The following is a 21,276-nucleotide window of genomic DNA, read 5'->3' as shown; positions in this document are numbered from 1 at the left end:
GTGTGTTTTCTGAGGTTTTCGCGGGTATTTGTATGTAGGTCTTTGATTGTTCGGGTTTTCTCCCGCGTAAAATTGGAAGTGTCATGGCGACGTTTCGACGAAGTCCCATTCGTCATCTTCAGGCTGGTGTTTTCAGCTTCGTGCTTTGAGCAGCAATGTGTGGTCTTAGCTGTTTCTTCCTTTTAACTGCCAGTGGGGGTATGAACTGATTGGGTGGGAGCTTGGCTGTGTTCTGATTGGGTGGAGGTGTGTTCTGAATGGTTAGGGGCTTGGCTGTGCTCTGATTGGCTGGGGGAGTGTTCTGTTTGGTTGTGCTCAGGTTAGTCTGAGTTGCAGAGGGGTTTGAGATTTTGGGCTGCCTTGCTATTTTTTGGCTTCGCGTTCGTGGTCGTGCTTCCTCTTCATGGAGGGTGTCAGTTTGCTTCATGTATGGATTGGAGGGGTTTAAAGTGGCTAATGATGCAGCTGTGGTCTGGCTTCTGGTTTGTGGTCGTGCCTCATCATCGGTGTGGCTTTGGGTTTGTTTTTTGCGTGGATGTGTGGTGGTGACATCCTGTGTGGTTTTTGTGAGTGTGGGTCTGGTATCATTTTTTGTGTTAGGGAGTCGTTTGTCAATAAGGGCGGGTTTCCAAATGGCTGGTAGGCGGGAGGTATCATCTCGCTTGTTCATGCTGTGTGGGCGTTTTTCTATCTCGATGGCTTCTCTGATTATTCTGTTATTAAAATGTTCACTTTTGGCAATGGTTCTGGTATTTTTAAAGTCAATTTCATGTCCTGTGGCTTTAAGGTGTTGGACCAGGGAAGATGTTGGTTCCTCTTTTTTGACTGAGTTCTTATGTTCTTCAATGCGTGCACTTATTCTTCTGTTGGTTTGTCCGATGTATGTGGTGGGACAAGTGGTGCATGGGATTTCGTATATTCCTTGATTTTCTAATTCAATTTTATCTTTGAGGTTTCTAAGGATGGTGGATATTTTTCTGTTTGAAAACACCAGCCTGAAGATGACGAATGGGACTTCGTCGAAACGTCGCCATGACACTTCCAATTTTACGCAGGAGAAAACCCGAACAACCAAAGACCTACATATATATACTCCCCACATATACACATACACACACACACATACACATACACACACCTATAATAAAGGTAAAAAAGGATATATGCAGTGTTATCTTCATTTTAGATATCAAAAGGGTTTTGCGGCTGTGTTTTGTTTTTGGTGGGAAACGGGTCCAAGTGGCTCTTTGAGTGTTTTGGGTTGCCTACCCCTGGTATAGGGGAAAGTGTCCGCAAGAGTCCTGCCTCAGTTTCATAAGAATCTGGTCCATTACTCAAATTATCCTATTCCTCAGCTGCTTGTATCTGAGGAGGTACAAGCAGCTGCCTCCTTTGCCTCCATGCTCAAGGCAGTCTCTGAGTATCTGTCTCTAACTGTTTTTTTTTTAACTGAACATTGGTCCAGCCCTCTAAGAATTATTTTCTATAGCCCCTCTCAACTTACTGATTGTCTTTGATTTCAATTATTTCCAGGGAGCAAAGCAAAAATTAGTTCTATCCTACCTGGAGTAACCCATATATTCTTTCAGCCATATCCCATTTATTCACCTCAGGTCCCAAGTTGAGTCTAACATGATAGACAACAATATCTGTACTTTACATAGAATTACTGGAGGATACTTCACCTGCATTATCTCAATAATCTACAAAATAGGACCATACAAGGTTCTGCAGTATTTTTATTACAGTACTGCAAATGATGGATTCAGATTATATGTAAGAGATAACCACCAATATGATAGAAGAACTCAGGCAAAGGTAAATGGAAAAGCATGCATTTTGCAGCTGATAGCTGGCACCTATAAAGCCAATCAACTATACCAGCATTCTTAATTTAGTTCCTCTCTGTACATACACAAGAACCATTAGATCTGAATCAACCCATAATTCAGAAAGGAATATAACAAACCTATTTCTTTCTCCTTTGCAACATTTTCGTAGATTGCCACTGAGTCATAAGTGCAGTCTTCATTTTCTTCCAGTTCAAAATGTTCATAGACAAGCTTCGGAAAAATAAAAACAGGAAAGAATTAAAATTCATGCAAAACAAGGGAGTTTGATTTTAAATAAAAATGTTTTTCTATTCTTTTTCTTAGAGATCTTACTGTTATCAAATTAGTTAAATCATTGGTCAAACATAGTGCTTAAGAAAAATGCCATTCAACAAAGGACAGGCAAATGCTATTCTCTTCCCAAGAAAATATGCAAAAGATTGAGTTGCACATCATTAAAAATATTTAAAAATCATTTTACAAATATTTAATTCAAAACAGATTTAGAGTTTAATTTACTACTATTTAATATAACCCAAATTTTTAACACTTCAATGATCAAGATTGATACAGAAATAAACATTTACTTATGGAATGTAATCAGGGATATAGGATAAAAGCCAGGCTGATGATAGTCAGTCTCGATACTAAAAATGTTGGACTCAAAAAAATCTAATATAAATACACAGTAAATACATATATAAAGTCAAATTCATGAATAGAAAAGATGTCAAAGTGCTACTTTGAACATTTGAACCAATGCAAACATGCATAAATTCTGACTGAAAGAAATATTTTATGCATGTGACTTATACCTTAACAACATGACTTTTTGGAGCATGAACAACCCATTGACATTCTGCCAGGTTATCATATGCTTCAGGATAGTGCATGCTTTGCACTGTTCCTTCTTTAAAGAGAACTGCTAGAGATCCACAGCCAGAATCTAAAAAGAAACCAAAATTTCTTCAATAGAATAGAATAGAATAGAATAGAATAGAATAGAATAGAATAGAATAGAATAGAATAGAATAGAATAGAATAACAACTTTATTGTCACTTTGAATATACATTAATCGGCATATATTAAAATGAAATTTCATTGCATATAGCTCTCAAAGGGTCACCACCTCCAATATACACTACACAAATATGACATAAATAAATACAGAGTTATGCATTTATCCACATATATTATATGACACAGAGAAATAACCTGTTTCAAACATTTAGAAGATTATGTTGTCCTATCACACTGTGGAATGTATGGATATATTTGTGACATATTGTACATTAAAATTGTACAAAATTGCTCTTTGAATATTACCATTATAGGGCAGGGGAACCCAACCCCTGGTCCGTGGACCGGTACTGGGCCATAGCATGCCAGCAACCGGTCCGCACAAACAAGCAAAGCCCATCCACGAGATGCAGGCAGCACACAAAACCATGCACTCTCCAGTCCGTGGAAAAACAATGGACTGATCAAGAGCATTAATATTTACCTAGAAAACTAGCTGGCTTAATAGCTCGATATGTCATGGTAAATCCAGTTCCTTCTTCCTTGTTATCTGAGACAAATTTCAATCTTACGCTGTTTGAACCAATCAAAATAGGTAGTGGAAGGTCCATTCCACACAATTTCCCTAAAAGGCATAGTTGTAGAAATGAAGATATTGATACTTATAGACATGGATATTATTATTATTGTCGCACATTCATCCCTTACAACTTTCAGAGATTAATTTAAAAAAATGTGTGGTCATTTGCTGAAACATTCTTACCACTTTGAATATATGGATGATTTTTCTTTCCATGCCATAAAACTCTCAGCTTTAAATTTTCTTTGCAGGTTCAGTTCAATAAAGCGTCAAGTAATGCTGACTTTTGAATAGTACGTTGTTTTGATGGTCAAAGAAATCATATGCAAACGTCAACAAAGAGCCATGATGGTGCAGTGGTTAGAATGCAGTACTGCAGGCCACTTCTGCTGACTGCCAGCTGCCAGCAGTTTGGCAGTTCAATCCTGGTCGGCTCAAGGTTGACTCAGTCTTCCATCCTTCTGAGGTCAATAAAATGGGGACCCAGATTGTTGGGGGCAGTGCTGACTCTGTAAACCTCTTAAACCTCTTAGAGAGGGCTGTAAAGCACTGTGAAGCAGTATATAAGTCCAAGTGCTATTGCTATTAATAGCAGAATCCTTTGTTTTTAATTAGAAGACCGCTTTTGGCTATACATTTTGAAGAAGAAACTTACCAATGAGTCTGTCATCCATAGAAATCACTGACAAAGAATCATAATCACAGAATGCATCTGGCTCCACATCAAAATGAGAAAAATTCAACACTATATGCCTCCCTTCTGGAACAGATAAAGTCCAAATGCAGAGCCTAGATTGAGAAAACATTGAGTGATTTCTAGTTGAAAATTAAACCATGAATTAAGCACTGGTGCACAAAACCATAGACAAAACAAAGAGGCAATTTGTTTCTTCCACCTTCCCATGCATATTATATTGAAACCTAGTTAAATACATGTAACCTTCCCCCCATGCACACATAATAATAATTTTAGTTCTCTAACGAAACCCAGTGAGATTTTAGATTTGCTTCTGAAAAACTTATTTCAAACAGCATAAGAAGACTTTCATAGACTAGTGAAAGATAAGATAAATGTTATGGAACATGCATAAAGTATGAATGTCTATCCCAACTAAGATATACAGAAGTCATAATCACATAAGACATTTTTAAAAGAAGATTCATTGCTTGCTTTATTTACTGAATAATCCAGTACACAAACATACTTTACTTACCGTATATGCCGGCGTACAAGGCGACCCGGCGTATAAGACGACCCCCGTCTTTGTCGCTGAGCCGCATTCCCAGTATTTCCGGCGTATAAGACAACTCGGCATATAAGACGACCCCCACCTTTGGCGCCGATTTTAACGCTTGCGGAAGTCGCCTTATATGCCGGCATATACAGTACCATGTTAAGTCACGTTTACTCAACTATGAATTAGCTGATAAATTATAATCAGCTTAGTTTACATAAATTCAAGCTCATTATGTGGGTTTATATAACAACAATAAAGCACATTAAAGTTTAGGGATTATCCTCACATCCTGCTAACCATAGTTAGAAGATATCTTGCTATTCTAAAAATGACATACCTTTAGGCTGTCAAAGGATTTTGGCAATTAATTGATAGTTGAGTCCCTTTGAACCCATGCATGAAGACAGAGCAAACGTGAACAAATTTGTTTTCCTATCTTTCAAAACTCACTTTTTCCTCAACTCCAGCACCATTCCAGGTTATGAAGAGTAGTTGACAGATAATTTTTCCCACTAGCAACTGGTGCTCAGTTGGAGGAGAAGTGAATTTTAGGAATCCATTATTCATTTTCCTTAATTTGTCCTGCATGAAATCTGTAAGGACAGTACCGATCTCCTGTAGCATATTCTGAGGGAGAATATGGCTAGGGTTTCAGGCACCAGAAATTATTCTGGCATTATTTTGGGGGGCCAAATTAAAGATGAACAGAATGAAGATTAATATGGCCATGAGAAAATGCCCTTAATATATTGTATGAATGAAGTCATACTTTTAATCTTCTGAATTTTGTCACTCTATTTGGGTTTACATAATTAAGAATTCTAGTTAAATATACAGGTAGTCCTCGACTTATAACCATTTGTGTAGTGACTGTCTTGAAGTTACAACAGCACTGAAAAATATGACTTATGACCTATTTTCACACTTATAACTGTTGCAGCATCCCCTTAGTCATGTGATCAAAATTCAGAATTTGGCAATTGGTTCATATGTGCAATTTCCCGGGATCGTATGATCACCTTCTTCTACCTTCTGACAAGCAGAGTTAATGGGGAAGCCAGATTCATTTATCAACCATGTTATTAACTTAAGTTGAGTGAGACACTTAACAACTGTGGAAAGAAAGGTCATAAAATGGAACAAAACTCACTTAGCAACCATCTCACTTAGCAACTGAAATTTTGCCCTGCATTATGATTGTAAGGTAAGGACTACCTGTAATAACTTTGCTGCAATAGAGTATGGATTGAGAAGGGCTATATGCAACAATCCAGGGTAACTGAGCCTTGAAAATGGCAAATAAATAAATATTTAACTACTTACTGGTTATCCTGATAAAAATGCTTTGGGAATTCAGGAAAAATCAATTTTCCTTCACTGCCAGAAAGTGCACCATCTTGAATGTTACACGATGCTATATTGTGAATATATAATATGTTATCATGGATTATTTCAATTAAACCAAATACTTATTGATTTTTTTATTTGTATTGCTGTCCTCAAGAGTTCAAATTCTAGAATCTCTAACCAATCATTGCTAGGACTTTTGGAAGTTGACATCTAGCACATCTGGTAGATTATTTTCTTCACTTTTTCTTACTTAGGCACTTTAACCTTGTGCTTATTTTGTATTTTTACTTCCTCAAAAATAAAGTAACAGCATAGGAAGTCTAGAGAAAAGAGCTCTTTTTTAAAAAAATCTTACTGAGGAAAAAAATAGCATGTTGCAAACAAGGAATAACATTTCTATATTACTTAAGATAAGAAAGTGACTGCATGAATTTAAAGCTTCTCTGGGGGAGATCCAAAAATGCACACACATAAGGTTCTTCAGGTTTCCAGGGCTTTTAATTTGGAGAACCTTTGCAGGAACTCAGTCTGTACAGGAAAGATATGTCCATTACACAGCTACAGCCCTTCCGTATTACTCTTTGCCAATTGCAAGAGGGAAGGCAAGAAACAGCGTGTCAGCTGGGATGCCCTAATATAATACTTGTCAAATGGGATAACAAAAAATAAAAAATGTAATTGTGCTTTGAGTTAAATTCAATTTTGTAGAATTAGAGGAGGAAAACTGCTTAGCTCCAATAATTAAGGACTTGTTTCAACTTTTGGTCCATAGCGTAAAAGTTCTGGAGTACAAATAAGCCAGCATGGCTCCCATATTTAAAGATTATTTCACTAACCTAAGGCAGTGAAGACATGAGTTCGGAGACAAAGCCAGTTCTTAGCTTTCATTTCAAGGGAGGGCAAGGTTTATCTCTTGTAATTCCTTACCAAATGAGACTATGCAGAAGGCATTGCAAATTAATCAGCATAACTGCAGTGAGCAGCTAGTAAAACTAAAAGTAAAACTCAAGAATAGCCATACACATTCTTGAAGTTCACCCTTCTTGTTCCTATCTTATTTTAAGAACTGCTTATTTAAATGTTACCCAAATATATCAACTTTAAGTATTTCTGTCAATGCTGCTAACATTGGATGCTCCTGCTCTGACAACTGGTGAAAATGCAGCCATTTTCTCTTCTTCTTTAACATGCTTTTCTTTACTTTTAGAATTCAGGTGCAGCAGGCGGGGTTGGGATGTAAGTTCAGTTAGCCATAATAATAATAACGCTGCCATGGGAACTCAAGGATAAGCTGATAATGTTTTGGTGGGCTGAGGAGCTGAGGAGAAAGCCCGTGCATGAAGCTAATTGGGGAATGTGCTTTATGACAGTTTATTGGGGGTGGGAATTGTGCTTTGTTACTTTGTATTAGAGGGAAGGGAATTTAGTTTTTGGGTTCAACTATGTAGTGCTGATACCTTGTTTCCCAAATAAATGTTCGTTAAGGAAGAATTTTGCCACAAAGTTCTTTTGATGGGTTTCATCTATCGGAACCATGACAATTTCATTATACCAGTATTCAACACTTATATGGAAAAGGAATATCAGTTACTGTACTTTTAAAAATCTGTTGAATTGAGAAACTATATAAATATATAAAAATACAATTTTCACATTTTAATTTTGCCCTGACTGGAAATATTATCAAACATAAGCACAAAGCTGACCATAACACATTTATTTTATTTATTTATTTATTTATTTTATTTTATTTATTTATATGCCGCCCAATCCCAAAGGACTCAGGCGTACATTGATCTTATCAAGAATATTCAAATTCAAAAAGATTTTCTTGAAATTCTATACTCACCTACAGAACTTTTCATTTTGACATCTAATTAAAAGGAATGAATGAAATAGATTAGCTATTATATATATATATATATATATATATATATATATATATATATATATATATATATATATACAGGCAAACCTTGACTTACAACCACTATTTGCTTAAAGATAGCCTAGGAAAAAGTGATTTACGATCGGCAGTCACATGATTGTGATTGGTGATCTTCCCAGCCAGTTACTCTCAATTGGGGAAGCCAAATTCACTTTACGACCATGCAATTTGCTTAACTATCATAGGATTCACTTAACAACCACACAATTCACTTAATGACTTGTTGACTTACTTAATGGCTGTGGTAAAAATGTAATAAAATAGGTCTGGTCCCATGATGACTTGCTTAATGATTGCATTGTTTTAGAGACTGAAATTCCAGTCCAATTGGAATTTGACTGAAATAGAACTATTACCCAGGCACACTTTGAAGCTGAATATTGATATCACTATAAAACAAAACCAATGACATTTGTAACAGTGCAGTGCAAAAGTTATATACTGCCTTCAGTCACTACCAACAAAGAACCTTCCACATTTAGCTTCCCATAATGCGGAACTAGCCTCTTAAAACAAAGAGATTAGCAAAACGAGCTTGGAGCCATTTCATGTACATACACCTTGCTGTATAACAAAACAAAATGAAAAATATTACATGTGTACCACACCCAATATCATTCTGGCTTCTTTTTCTCACCCAATGTCCTTGCATTCAAATGAATATTGCCAATTCTGCCAGTATGTACCAATGGAATGGCATTCACTAATGCAAAACTAGGGGATTCATGGCTTTCTGTGTGTTGCTGAACTACAAATGCCAAATGCTATAATAGCTGGAGTTGCTGAAGGTTGCAATTCAGTGACTTTTGGAAAGTCACAGCCCTCTAATTACACATTATCAAGACAAATCTTCTTTCTCCCTGCAATGAACAGTCCCCCAAATCTAATGTGATGAAAGAAAGCCTGTCGCCTTCTGGTACACATTTGAGTAAAGCAGAGAAGACAGAGCAAAGACAAATCTGGTTCCTGAAGCAGACTCTGCTCATGTAAAGCCAGATGTAGCCTGACTTTATAACCCAGTAAACATAAAACATAACATAATATCATAACATAATGTAAAACTAGGCACCAACTTTCAACATCTTTGTCAAGTAATGTGATGGCATATGAGAAAACCTTGGGAGAATGAATCAGGAGACACACCCAAGGCAATGGCTAAAGAAGAGACAGCATGATCGTGGACAGGGCAAGGGGCTCAGAAGAGAGCCTCCCTAGTTTCTTAGGCCAGAGGTCCCAAACTTTTTGGACACCAGGGACCGGTTCCATGGAGAAAGGTTTTTTTTCACAGACTGGAAAGTGCATGGTTTTGTGTGCTGCCAGCATGCCACGGATGGGGCTTTGCTTGTTTGTGCGGACCAGTTACTGGCATGCCATGGACCGGTACTCGTCCACGGACCAGGGTTTGGGGACCCCTGTCTTAGGCTGAAAAAGAGGCGGGGCTGGGAGGATTGTACTTTCTCAGATTTGCAAGATACTTTCAATGTAGCTTTACAATGAAGTAGAATTTGCTTATCTGATGGTGATTCCCATCTGGTTTGTCACGCAAGGCTGACAAGGGATAAGAAAGAGTCCTTCAAAAGACAGACATAAAAGATCAGCTAAACATAGAAATGGCTAGCTTATACTGTTATGGAAAGTAAAAAAATTGAGGTTCAATCAAATGCCTTATTTTACTGCAATAGAGGGAGTCTGAAGTCAAGCATAGCATCTCTCATACTCCCCTAACCCCTCCATACATCTCATTTTCCCTTCTCCTTATATTTGATTCCTACTACTTGCTTTTGTATTTTTGTATTTTATACTATAAGCTAATAAAATAAATATGTATGAGCAATAAATAAAAATTGACTAAACATAGGCATTTTTGTTTTTGTTTGTGCGGGGGATAGTTTTGCAAGGGAGTAAGTTTCTACTCTTAATGCAAGTCATAAATTCTAATCAGGTAAAATACTATTATCAATAACCTGCTAATTGATATAATCATGAGATAAATCACAGTATTGGTGGTATTTTGTTACTACCGGCATCTATATGCTGCTGAATCCAAGGGAGCACCTTGGTCAGATCCGTAAAAACTCCTGGAGTTCCTCTTTTCTCATACTTCTTTTGTAGATTATGAATCCAGCTTCGAGCACATCCTAGGCCCCATGAAGTCACTCCAATCAGGGTCCAAGAACCATGTTCACGTTGACACACAAGTGAGCCTCCAGAATCCCCCTGCAGGAGAAATATTATTTTTCCTCAAAAGGAGACACATCTCAAACAGCACATGCAGTTCTTTACTTATTGGATCTTAAGCGAACTTTCTTTTTTGCAAACTGGTGGGAATAGGTCATTCCACCTTTGCCACATTATAAAGTTCCCTAAAGAGGCAGGATTGGATGTGTGACAGACTTCACCAAAAAGTTGACCTTGGCAAGAGAGAGGAAACCATTTCAGATCCAGGTGAAGCGAGAAAATATAACTGGTCAATCTCTATCAATGAATGGTCTCCTTTTTGATCCCTTCACCAAGTTTGTAATAAAAATTGCAGGACTAAGCTATTGGATCCCACTGATCAATAGACTGCTTGAATGAAGTGTCCTGTAGGGATAGGAGTGAAGTCTAGACACCTTTGGAATTTGATTCTGTAGAAATGCATAGAACTGGCCAATAGAACTATGATTGTGAGCAACTTAGTCTTTCTTAATTGTTCAAGGATGCTTCTCTGTTCATTAAAAAAATGCATACTACACCCTTCTTCTATGCATGACTCCACTACTGACCATGATTGCTTTTGAATTCTATCAACATCCCAGCTGCAAAGCTCCTTCTAGCTTGGTCTATGGAAATCTGAGTTTCAGTAGTTTGAATCTATAATTTACATTTGTTTTGGACACTCTTCACCCTATAAATTCTAGATCTGCTATAATGTTATTGTCTTAAATAGGCTGGCAAGCTTACTATTATGAGTATAAATGATGATCTCTGAATAAAGGTGGAGCATCTTAAATTACTTCCCCAAATATTTTGTCTTGTTTTGGGCTTTCATAGCAGATGTACAAGTATTACTCAGTAGTTCTCACTGTTCCCAGAAGGCAGAAAGACTGAAAATGACTGGCTATAATAGCTACAATCAAGAAATTATCACCCTATGAAACTGAAAATAACTGAGCCATTGAAGCTTCATTATCATTTCTACTACAACAGACTAGAACGGCTGTCCGCTTGCAAAGACTAAAAAAAGATAATTTTTATTCATATTTCTTACCAAATTTTTAATGCCCTAATAAAAGCTACACTCTTCCAAGTCAGGTATCTGATTTTTCTAGCTCAGGGCTGACTCTACATATTCAGAAGCAAGAGTTCTCAGTGGCTACTCAAAGAGCCTTGTTCTGAATTTCCATCTGGGAATTAACCTGAAATCTTTTGTTACTGAGCCACAGCTTTTCCTCCTAAAAGTTCTCTTTGGAATTTTTATAAACATCACAAAAAATGACCTAAAACTACTATAATATTTTACTGCAGTATTGTGTATCATGATCAACAACAACAACATCACCACCACCACCACCATCACCACTACCACCACCACTGTATTCTCCTTAATAAATATATTGATATAATCTACCAACCTGGCAAGCATCTTTTCCTCCATCTGGAAATCCAGCACACATTATGGTGTAGCTTCGAATAGGCCTCCTTAGAGCTGACAAGATTCCAGAACATTGAGTCTGGTCTAAGATGGGCAATCTGACTTCATGCAAAATGTCAGGAAGGATCCCATCTGAAAACCAAACAAAACTCAGGAAGTTGCCCTGTTACATTGTCCATCCATCAGGCTCAGAATCATTCACCTGTATGAGATGGTATAGGTCAGCGGTTCTCAACCTATGGGTCGCGACCCCATTTGGGGTCAATCAACCATTTTACGGGGGTCGCCAAACAAGGCGATCCGCCATTTCCTCCCCTCAGGGGGCGGTGCCACGCATGCGCGCCACGCATGGGGGCGGTGCCGTGCATGCATGCCGCACATGGGGGTGGCGGCGCACATGGGGCGGCCCCACGCATGTGCACCATGCATGGGGGCGCCGCCGCACATGCGCACCGCACCATGCATGTGCGGCACATTTGTGTGGCGGGGGTCACCGTCACACAAACGTTGAGAAACGCTGGTATAGGTTCTCCTGCTTGAGCAGGGGGCTGGACTAGAAGACCTCCAAGGTCCCTTCCAGTTCTATTCTATTCTATTCTATTCTATTTTCTAGCTGGAAACAGGGGTCAAGGATCTCAAGCAAAGATCTTTCTTTACTGCCTGATCCTTTTTTAAACTGGAGCTTCCAGGAACTGGATCACTAGCCCTCAGTGTACTTATGTGTATTGTGCCACAAAACATTCAAACATCATGAACTGAAATGATGAAAAACTACAATGTGGAGCCAACACTTTTCCAACTATTTGTTAAATGTGATCACCATTGAAGGCTGGATTTCCAGCCCTAGATGAAACAGAACTGAATGTTGAAATATATGACATCATTGAACATCCAGGATACATACTATTATGCCATCATTTTCATAAATTAAGCAGCAGAGCAATAAGCAGATGCCTCTGAATATCTCTTTACCACAATATCTAATATTTGCTTATATTCATGGAAATTTAGCCTTAGTAACATGCACTAAAACCAAGGCTGAATTTATTTGGGTACTGAAAATAAATTGAGCATAGAGAGAAAACACACACTTTCCCAAAACTTCTTAACTGCATTTATTGTCATTTCCTCTCCACTTTCATTTCAGTATTATTTATATTCATTGTTTGCCTCCCACCTTGACTTCCTATGGGGGGAGGGGGAGAGAGAGAGAGAATGCACAAATGCATAAATGTACATTTAATAATAATTCCTTTTGAAGCATGAAACACTTTCAAATATTATATCATTTCCTTACTTTCTCTTAAACGACCCCAACCACAAGTGACACATATATATCCTGGATCAAATTTTTCATGTGGGCCAGGAAGACAGACTGGCCATACTGCTGCACCTAACATTAAAACAGATCAAAATTTTGATTACACATTTGAAAGAATGTTAATATGGCTCATGTCTCAATGACGATTTCATACACCTTGATAGGTATCAAGAGGCCCAATATAGAAAGTGATTTCTATAAAAGTTAAAGTATAATTTACAAAAATATAAAATCTAATTTAACACTATGAAATGGAAATACGATTCTGTTCCAAAGTGGGCATCAAAATAAAATCCAATATTAAATGTCTCTATGTTTCCCACCTGGCACACCCAAATTTTAAATTTGTTGTCTTCTTTCCACCCACAGTTGGACTTGTGTAAAAGTACCTGGTTTTGTATGATCATCTAATGATAAACAAGCCAGGCACAAGTCTTTGGATGTATAACTAGAGTCTTACCTTGTCCTCAGGATGCGTGTTCTCATTATCTACACTTAATCTTCTGCCTCTAAATCACCCACATATTTCCTTGTCCAGAAAGCAATTAACATAGTGCTCTAGTCATAGCTGCACTGTGGGTGGTAAAGGCAGAATAAGAAAAAGAACATACATACTGTGCTGGTGGAACTTAGTTATGAGACTTCTTGGGGATCAAGCTATGTAAAAGCACCGATTGATGGCACAACCTACCATATGCCTAGACTTTCTATACAGAGTAGTATTAGATTGTACAGTAAATTGTTTTCCTTTGTGTATCACATTTTTAATATGATGGCTCAGATATGCATACATGCACATGCACATATATGTGGACATTTGTATCATCTTAAGCTAGCATATTACCATATTTGAAATGACCGTCCATTTTTAGAAGAGCAATATCATAATCCATTGGTTTCTTCCTATTAAAGTTGGGGTGCTTAATTATGTCTTTTACATAGAGGGTCTGCTCTTCCTCATCTTTCAGACTCAAATCATGTTCTCCAGCAGTGACAGTCAGCAAACGGAGCAGTGATCTACAGAACAGTGGAGAGATATAACTGGGAAAAATTGAACATGGGTTTTTCAAAATTAAATAACTATTTTAGGCAGAGATTCTGTCAGTCTGTCTGTCTGCCGTCCGTCCGTCTGTCCGTCCGTCCCTCTGTCTGTCCGTCCATCCATCCATCCATCCTGTGGCTAAAATCTGACTTTTGGTAGTGCACAAGAAAAAAACCCCCACAATAAAATACAGTAATATTTATTTATTAAATTTATATGCCACACATCTCACTCTGCAAAACAATTCTGTGTGACTTACAATTAAATATATTGAGATTCATTAAATATAATATACAAAGTAATAACAACCTGACATTACCATAAAACCGAAGCACAGTTCTGTAGCACTGTCTTAGCTCATTAAAAACCATAAAATACCCCCAGCACCTGCTAGAATCTTCCTGTACAATAGGATGTGTGTGTGTGTGTGTGTGTGTGTGTGTGTGTGTTGCCTATTACATTGTGAAATCATCTGGAGATATATGCTTAAATATTTGATGTCTCTGGTCATTTATTAAGCTACATTTCTAGAGAAAGCATATCAAAAGTCTATGAAAATGATTTATAAAACACAATGGTAATCTGAAATCATAGCCCTTCCAGTGAATTGCCTGCTTGTACCTGCTTACAACACAGTGAGCTGCTGTGATTACCCACTGAGTGGAAACAAGGGTTCCTCCACAGAAGTGATGATTACTTCTTTTCAAGGAAACCTGTATCACAGAGAGCACATACCACTTTAGGAAATGTACATCTTATAACAGAGCAACAGAAGGCAAAATACACAGTGGGGTACAGGGAATATGTAATAAAAATCAACAATGCCAGATTAATGTCATAAATGCATGAACATAATCCCTGCTTTATATAATTCTTGGAAACTAATGAAGGATGGAAATTAATGAAGGAAAGAAGCAACCTAGAACTAAGGAAAAATTCCCTATCAGTGAGAACAATTAGTCAGTGGGGAAGGTTTTCCTTCAGAAGTTGTGGGTGCTCCATCATTGGAGCTTTTAAGAAGGGACTGGACAGCCACTTCTCTGAAACGGTATAGGGTCCCCTGCTTAGGCAGGAGGTTGGACTAGAAGACCTCCAAGGTCCCTTCCAATTCCGTTATTCTGTTCTGTTCTTAATATGAAGCAGAAGTGAATGCTAATAGCCCTCTTTCACCCTTTAATTGGTAACATTCACAGAATCACGAATATTCAGATATTGTCAAAATTAGCCTAATACTGTCAATGTCTAAATGGTTTTCTGCATATGGAATTAATATTGTTATAATGATTTAACATATCTTTTTTTCATATTCCCTTCCTCAACTTTATAGTGAATGTCAATAGTTGCAGTAGCAGCACTTGGGAGGAAAAATCCAAAGGGGCAGATTATAGTAGAGCATATCATTTGTCCGTGTGCATATGAAAATGCCTGAACCTGCCAACCAAAAGAGATGTAGTATATTACATTGTTTGATGTTGCCAGAAGCTTAGAAGTGACAAAGTACATTATGGGGGGAGGAAAATGATGGTAACTGAAAGAAAAGTAATTATACATTTATTTTAACATTCCCACCCCAAATCTTCTAATATTTTTTATTAAATCTGAACAATGTCTTTTCTTTAAATAACCACAGATGGCCAGTAAAAATTGTGGAGGGGGAAGCAAATGGATTGTTCTCTTGTTTGGTGTTATCTATGAGGTTTGAGATTAAAATTATTTTCCAAATGAGAATGCCTATCTCAGTTTCTCATAATGCAGACAACAGAATTAATGACAATGTTCCGTTGGAGACCATGAGCATTGTTCACTATTTGCTCCATTGGTCTTGCAAAGAGTAATATGCTGTCCAGCAAAAGCATCTATACAGAAAAAAAAAATCAAAGATATGCGGTAACCTAATTTTCCTTATTAGTGTGATAAGAGCTGGAGGAAATACACTGACCTGCCATGGATGTGATCCTTGTTGTACTTGGCTTCCGCCAACAATCCGAGCAAAGTGGTTATAAAACCCCCATAAATCGCTTCCATAGACTTTCTGCCCACATCTTGAATCTGAAAAGCATAGAAAAGAGGCAATGTAGAAAACAGTAACTCTTGTGTACTATTCTTCTACTTTATTTACTGATCATGTCCAAATTTAAATTGTCACCCAATAGTTGAAATTATTTAAATATTATTTAATACTAAAGTGTATTTTAATCATATTATTCTTAATGCAAAGGATATGTTTCAGATATACAACAGAATTTTCTTCATTCTGTAGAATTCTGTAGATCAAACTATGCTATTAAAAACAATGAAGTAGTATCTATATGTGCTCAGTTCTAAATACAAATGGCTTAATTTGAAATTCAGTTAGACTAATTTTATGCATGCCAAGTACAAAACAATCACAAAGATCAGACTTATCATATTGAATGTCAAGTCTTTATTATCCACATGGGCATATTTACATTTATTAACAAATTTAACATTCAGTTCAAGATGGTATAACCTCAGACTATATAGCAGGGAAATATCACCCTGTGGATAAGCCTACTAAAGGTAAAACTTGAAATAATTACACATTTTATTTTATATTAATTAAGTATTTAGCTATCAGTTCACTGTATGGTTTTGATGTCTCCCTGAATCTTCAGAATAAACTGTTCCATGAGTAATCGAAATGCAAAACAACAGGTTGTAAATTTCTGTCCAGTTATGTCCACTTAATTTTGGAATGTCTTTGTTCCAGAAGAGGAATTTATGAATGGAAAGGGAAGGAAAGTAATTTGAAATTGTCCGGTGTCTTCCAAGGCTCTGAATAGATTTTGAAGGAAAAGAAATCAACCAAACTGCTTTCCTCTGTTTTCCATGTACCAAATTCTCTGATAGAACCACAGAGCTTTCCAAACAGACACAACTGAAGGTAACCTTCTGCATCTTTACATGTAAAATTAGTATTTTCATATAATAGTCCCTTTAGAATCTACTCCCAGAATCATAATGAAATATGATCTCATCTACAAAAACCCATACCCCAAAGTTATTCTTAAGGTGATGTGTCACTGTTGCTCATCATATAAGGTCTACAGCCTACTCTTTTATTTGTTAGATGTATACCGTATTCTGCCTTTCTTCCAGAGGCAAAAGATAGCTTACATTGCACTCCTTTATCCTTTTTTGTTTTTCCACAACCACCACCCTTTGGCAAAGGATGACCTAAGAAGAGCACATAGCCCAAAATCATGCAGTGAACTTCCGTAGTTAGTGGGAATGCCCCAAGAATTCCCATATGGGTTGAAGGGCAGAATCTCAGCCCAATCGCAGTTTTGATACCAATTGGCCAGCTTGTTCTGTATGCAGAGCTAACAAGGCTAATTTTAAAAAAAGCCTGACTTTGTGAACAGTTGTGTGAGTCTACCTTTTTCCTACTCTTGGCTACAGCAGAAATAAGAAAGAGTAGCTGATAAATGAAGTCACTGAAATAAGTAAGCATAATATTTACTTGGCCCAAGTAAATTTTTACAATGATTATCAATAAAGAGGCAATTGGAATCATACCTTGTTGGAGAGCCATTGATGGACAGCTTGTTTTTTGCAGGTAGACTGTTCCAAGTACAAGAAGGAAATGCCCTAAAGCCACTGGCATGTTCACGCTGTAGCTACCGTATGTTAAAAAACAGTGTGGAGACCTTTATATTAGCCAAAGAAAAACTGTAACACAGTAGGAGAGCACCAACTTGCTCATTAAAGTGCGGGTTACTCATTAATTCAGCGGTAAAGCGTTTAACCAGGCACTAGTAAATTTTTTCACATTTAGCCGAGCCTAATTCCTTTCCAGTTCTCAGGAGACTGAAGTTCTTTACTGCACGACGCTAAACCTGAATCTTTCTCAAACTGTCTATACATTAAAAGGAATAATAAAAAGAGGCCTCCTGGCTAGCCATCACATAATGGCCTCATGCCAATGTAACTGATGATTAACAACTCTGATTTCATTATAATTGTTTCCAAGGGTATCCCATGTTATTTTTTTAAAAAGGGAGTTAATTTTCTGACAGCAAAGGAACCGTACATGGTAATGCTTTTATCTAAATACAGCCTCCCCCACTTGCACCACTGGCTGGAAATTAGGAGAGGTGATGCCTTTGATGTTTTGAAGGCACAGGCTTGGAGAAGATGAACTGAGAACTATTCAGTAGATACATTTCCAAAACTAGATAGTTAGGATTGCCATTTAGGATTGTGCTTTCTATGGAATTCCTACTGAAATCATTGTGCAAAATAAAGAACTGGTTTACCCTTCATTTTTGTGAAGAATATTACTATTTTTAAAAGCCTCTAAATAGGCAGTAGTAAGAATACAAGAAAACAATGAAAATGCATGCGTTGTTATGAAAAGAGTTTCAAGCTCTTTTTTTTGCTTGCCCCACAAAACATTTTTGCCTGCTAGTGACTTTCATGCACCAATCAATTACATCCTGTGGGTTAGGGTTAGGATTAGAGTTATCAATTGATGGTTGAATTTTACTTCTGAAAATGTATGTACCTAGCTCATAATCAGAAGGATATTCTACCAACTGATTACATCCCGGTGGATTAAACTTTTTGGATGTGAAATTCTAATAGCTGGCAAAAAAAAGCAACAAGAGCTGTGTTTTAAGTTTAAAATATTTGCCAGAATAGTTCAAACTAGCATAATTTGGTCTAATGGTTAAGACACCTGACTAGAAAGGGGACACTGTGAGTTCAGTCAGTACAACCCATCTCACAGGGTTGTTAGGAGGACAAAGGTACTGGAGAATTCTGGTCTTAAAGTTGCCACGGTTGGGGACCCATGTTCTAGAAGGCATCCAAGTAGCATATGTGAACAGAAATGATAGAAATAGTACCTGGCTGATAATGTCCCCTTTTTGATGAAGTTTGTTGGGAAGATGATGGGGCTTCAGTTACAGAGTAATTTCACCTGGACTGCCTTCACTCAGAACTCAGGGCAGAGCATGGGATGGAGACCACTCCGCTTGCTTTGGTGGTTACACATTGATGAATAAATCCAGCCCTGTTCTGTTTTCTAAGTGCTGTTTCTCCAGGGGCATTCTTCATTTCGCAACAAGACAGTCATCCTCCCCCTCTCTGCCAGAGAGCCATCTCTCCCACTTCTCCTGCCAGACATGGCACCAAATCCCAAACTGGTGTTTTGTAGGAATGGCAAGGGAAGTGATGCTGGGCTCTTTAACATTTGTTCTCCGATCTGTGGGATCACCATCATGAGAAGAAAAAGATGGCAGGAGTCTCTCACAGTAACGTTGCCCATCCAGGCCCAGCACAGCAGGCATGCTAGTGCTTGATCCATGAAGGTAGGAGGGCATTTATTTATTTTTTGACACACACCCAGTGATCTTCTGGAAGATTGATGGATATGTTTATGACATGAGACCAGCAGTCTTCCTTAAACTGAGTGTGTACAGGTAGTCCTAGACTTATGACCACAATTGAGCCCAAAATTTATGTTGCTAAAAGAAACATTTATTAAATGAATCTTGCCCCTTTCTTGCCCCAGTTGTTAAGTGAATCTGTTAATGCTGCTAACATTGGATGTTTTTGCTTTGACAACAGATGGAAATGCATTCATTTTTGTCTTTCGCTTTCAGAGCTGATTGATGCTGGGAGGGGGGATGTGGATGAGAGTCCAGTTAGTCATAACAACAGTTTCAAGATGTGGGAATTCAAGGTTACTGAGCCCAGAGTTGATAACGATTTGGCAGGCTGGAGAGCTGTGGAGAGAGCCCAGGTTTCAAACTAATTGGGGAATGTGATTTTTGATTGTTAGTTGGAGGATGGAATTGTGCTTTGCTACTTTGTGCCAAGGGGAGGGGAATTCAGTTTTTGGCTTCAACTATGTAGTGCCGACTTTATGCTGCTCAAATAAAAGATTTTTTAAGGTAAACAATGCCTCAAAGTTCTTTTGAAGAGTTTCATCAGTCGGAACCATGACAGAATCATTGCAGTTGTTAAATTAGTGACATGCATTGATTTTGCTTATCAGAAGGTTGAAAAGGGGGGTCACAGGATCCTGGGACATGGCAACCATCATAAATATGAACCAGTTGCCAAGCATCCGAATTTTGATCAAATGGCCATGGAGATGATGTGCAACAGTCATTAGTGTGAAAAATGGTCATAAGTCTTTATTCATTTTAACTATTTAATTAAACTTTTTTCCATCTTTATTACTTTATTATTACTCAAGGCAACAAACATACCCAATACTTCTTCCTCCTCTCTATTTTTCCCACAACAACCCTGTGAGGTGAGCTGGTCTGAGAAAGAATGACTGACCCAAAGTCACCCAGCTGGTTTCTTTCATCGTCTCCTGATTTCTAGGCCAGCATCATAGAAAGTTCCAGGGATATGAGCTACATGGAAAGTTTAAAAAGAATAAGGACTAAGGCAATGGAAAACCACTTCAGTACTTTTACCAGGAATACTGCATGGATGCTTTCAAATCCAGTCTGAAGGAGTATTTACCATTTACCGGCAAAGTTTTTATCTAAAAAGATGCATTATTCATCGGAAAAAAGAGGAAAGTTTATTCTAATTTCTCCTCAGGAATGGACAACAGCCTTTGTAACTTTCCCAAGGATATGTATAATTTATTTTAAAGGGAATTGCTATGCAAGGAGCAAACCCAAACACTGTAATTTTATGAGGCCAGTTTCTTTTCAAATGGAATGTACAAAAAAGGCTGACCTTTTAAAAACAGTCAGGAATTCCTGTAACATAGATCTCTATTTTGAGAACTGGATGGCAAAGAAATATGTCTCATTGGATTCCTCTAAACTTTCCAGAAAACAATCATCGTTGTCATTGACAATTTTGTAAGCATAGTGCAATTGGGCTGGGCTGTTGTTGTTGTTTTTAAGTCCACATCACAATCAGCTTTAGAGACGTCTGTTCCTCCTTACTGTTCTTAACACCTTTCTGCTGTGGAACTTTTCCATATCTGTTTGCCTCATTGAGAAATTTAGCTGATTCATTCAATCTAACATGTAAAAATCAATTTGTTTTTTTAGAATTTTATCCCATCTTTATTACTTTATAAGTAACTCAAGGGAGCAAACATACATAATACTCCTTCCTTCCTTCTTTTCTCCACAACAACAACATTATGAATTGGTTGGGCTAAGAAAGAGTGACTGGTCCAAAGTCACCCAGCTGACTTTCATGTCTAAAGTGAGACTAGAATTCACAGCCTCCTGGTTGCTAGGCCAGCACCCTAATCACTAGATTAAACTGGCTCAGGTCTTTCTCTAAAGGCCTGTGGTTCCTTG

The 21,276-nt window shown here is 37.7% G+C and overlaps 1 protein-coding gene across 3 annotated transcripts in view; it reads right to left on the bottom strand.

Annotated features, from left to right (window-relative positions):
* The window catches only part of OVCH2 (ovochymase 2), a 34,558-nt gene extending 16,747 nt beyond the window's left edge, over nt 1–17,811 (bottom strand). For 2 of the 3 annotated variants that reach the window (XM_039340370.1, XM_039340371.1), the window contains exons 1-13: nt 17,507–17,811; nt 15,906–16,015; nt 14,588–14,679; nt 13,769–13,941; nt 12,901–12,996; nt 11,584–11,735; nt 9,991–10,186; nt 7,871–7,894; nt 5,995–6,085; nt 4,089–4,222; nt 3,338–3,478; nt 2,648–2,778; nt 1,970–2,063 (exon numbers count right to left, since the gene is read on the bottom strand). In XM_039340370.1, coding sequence (XP_039196304.1) covers nt 1,970–2,063; nt 2,648–2,778; nt 3,338–3,478; nt 4,089–4,222; nt 5,995–6,085; nt 7,871–7,894; nt 9,991–10,186; nt 11,584–11,735; nt 12,901–12,996; nt 13,769–13,941; nt 14,588–14,679; nt 15,906–16,015; nt 17,507–17,594 — 1,522 coding nt within the window. In that variant the 5' untranslated portion in view covers nt 17,595–17,811. The remainder of the gene's footprint in view (nt 1–1,969; nt 2,064–2,647; nt 2,779–3,337; nt 3,479–4,088; nt 4,223–5,994; nt 6,086–7,870; nt 7,895–9,990; nt 10,187–11,583; nt 11,736–12,900; nt 12,997–13,768; nt 13,942–14,587; nt 14,680–15,905; nt 16,016–17,506) is intronic. The other variant, XM_039340372.1, reaches the window with a different exon arrangement.
* Nucleotides 17,812–21,276: the final 3,465 nt, after the last annotated feature.

Source organism: Crotalus tigris, unplaced genomic scaffold (genome assembly GCF_016545835.1).
Source record: "Crotalus tigris isolate CLP2741 ecotype Arizona unplaced genomic scaffold, ASM1654583v1 scf7180000017744.3724543626:3957646, whole genome shotgun sequence".
Classification (NCBI taxonomy): Eukaryota; Metazoa; Chordata; class Lepidosauria; order Squamata; family Viperidae; genus Crotalus; species Crotalus tigris.
The sequence above is the reverse complement of the archived record's forward strand: the minus strand, read 5'-3'. Positions and strand labels throughout refer to the sequence as shown.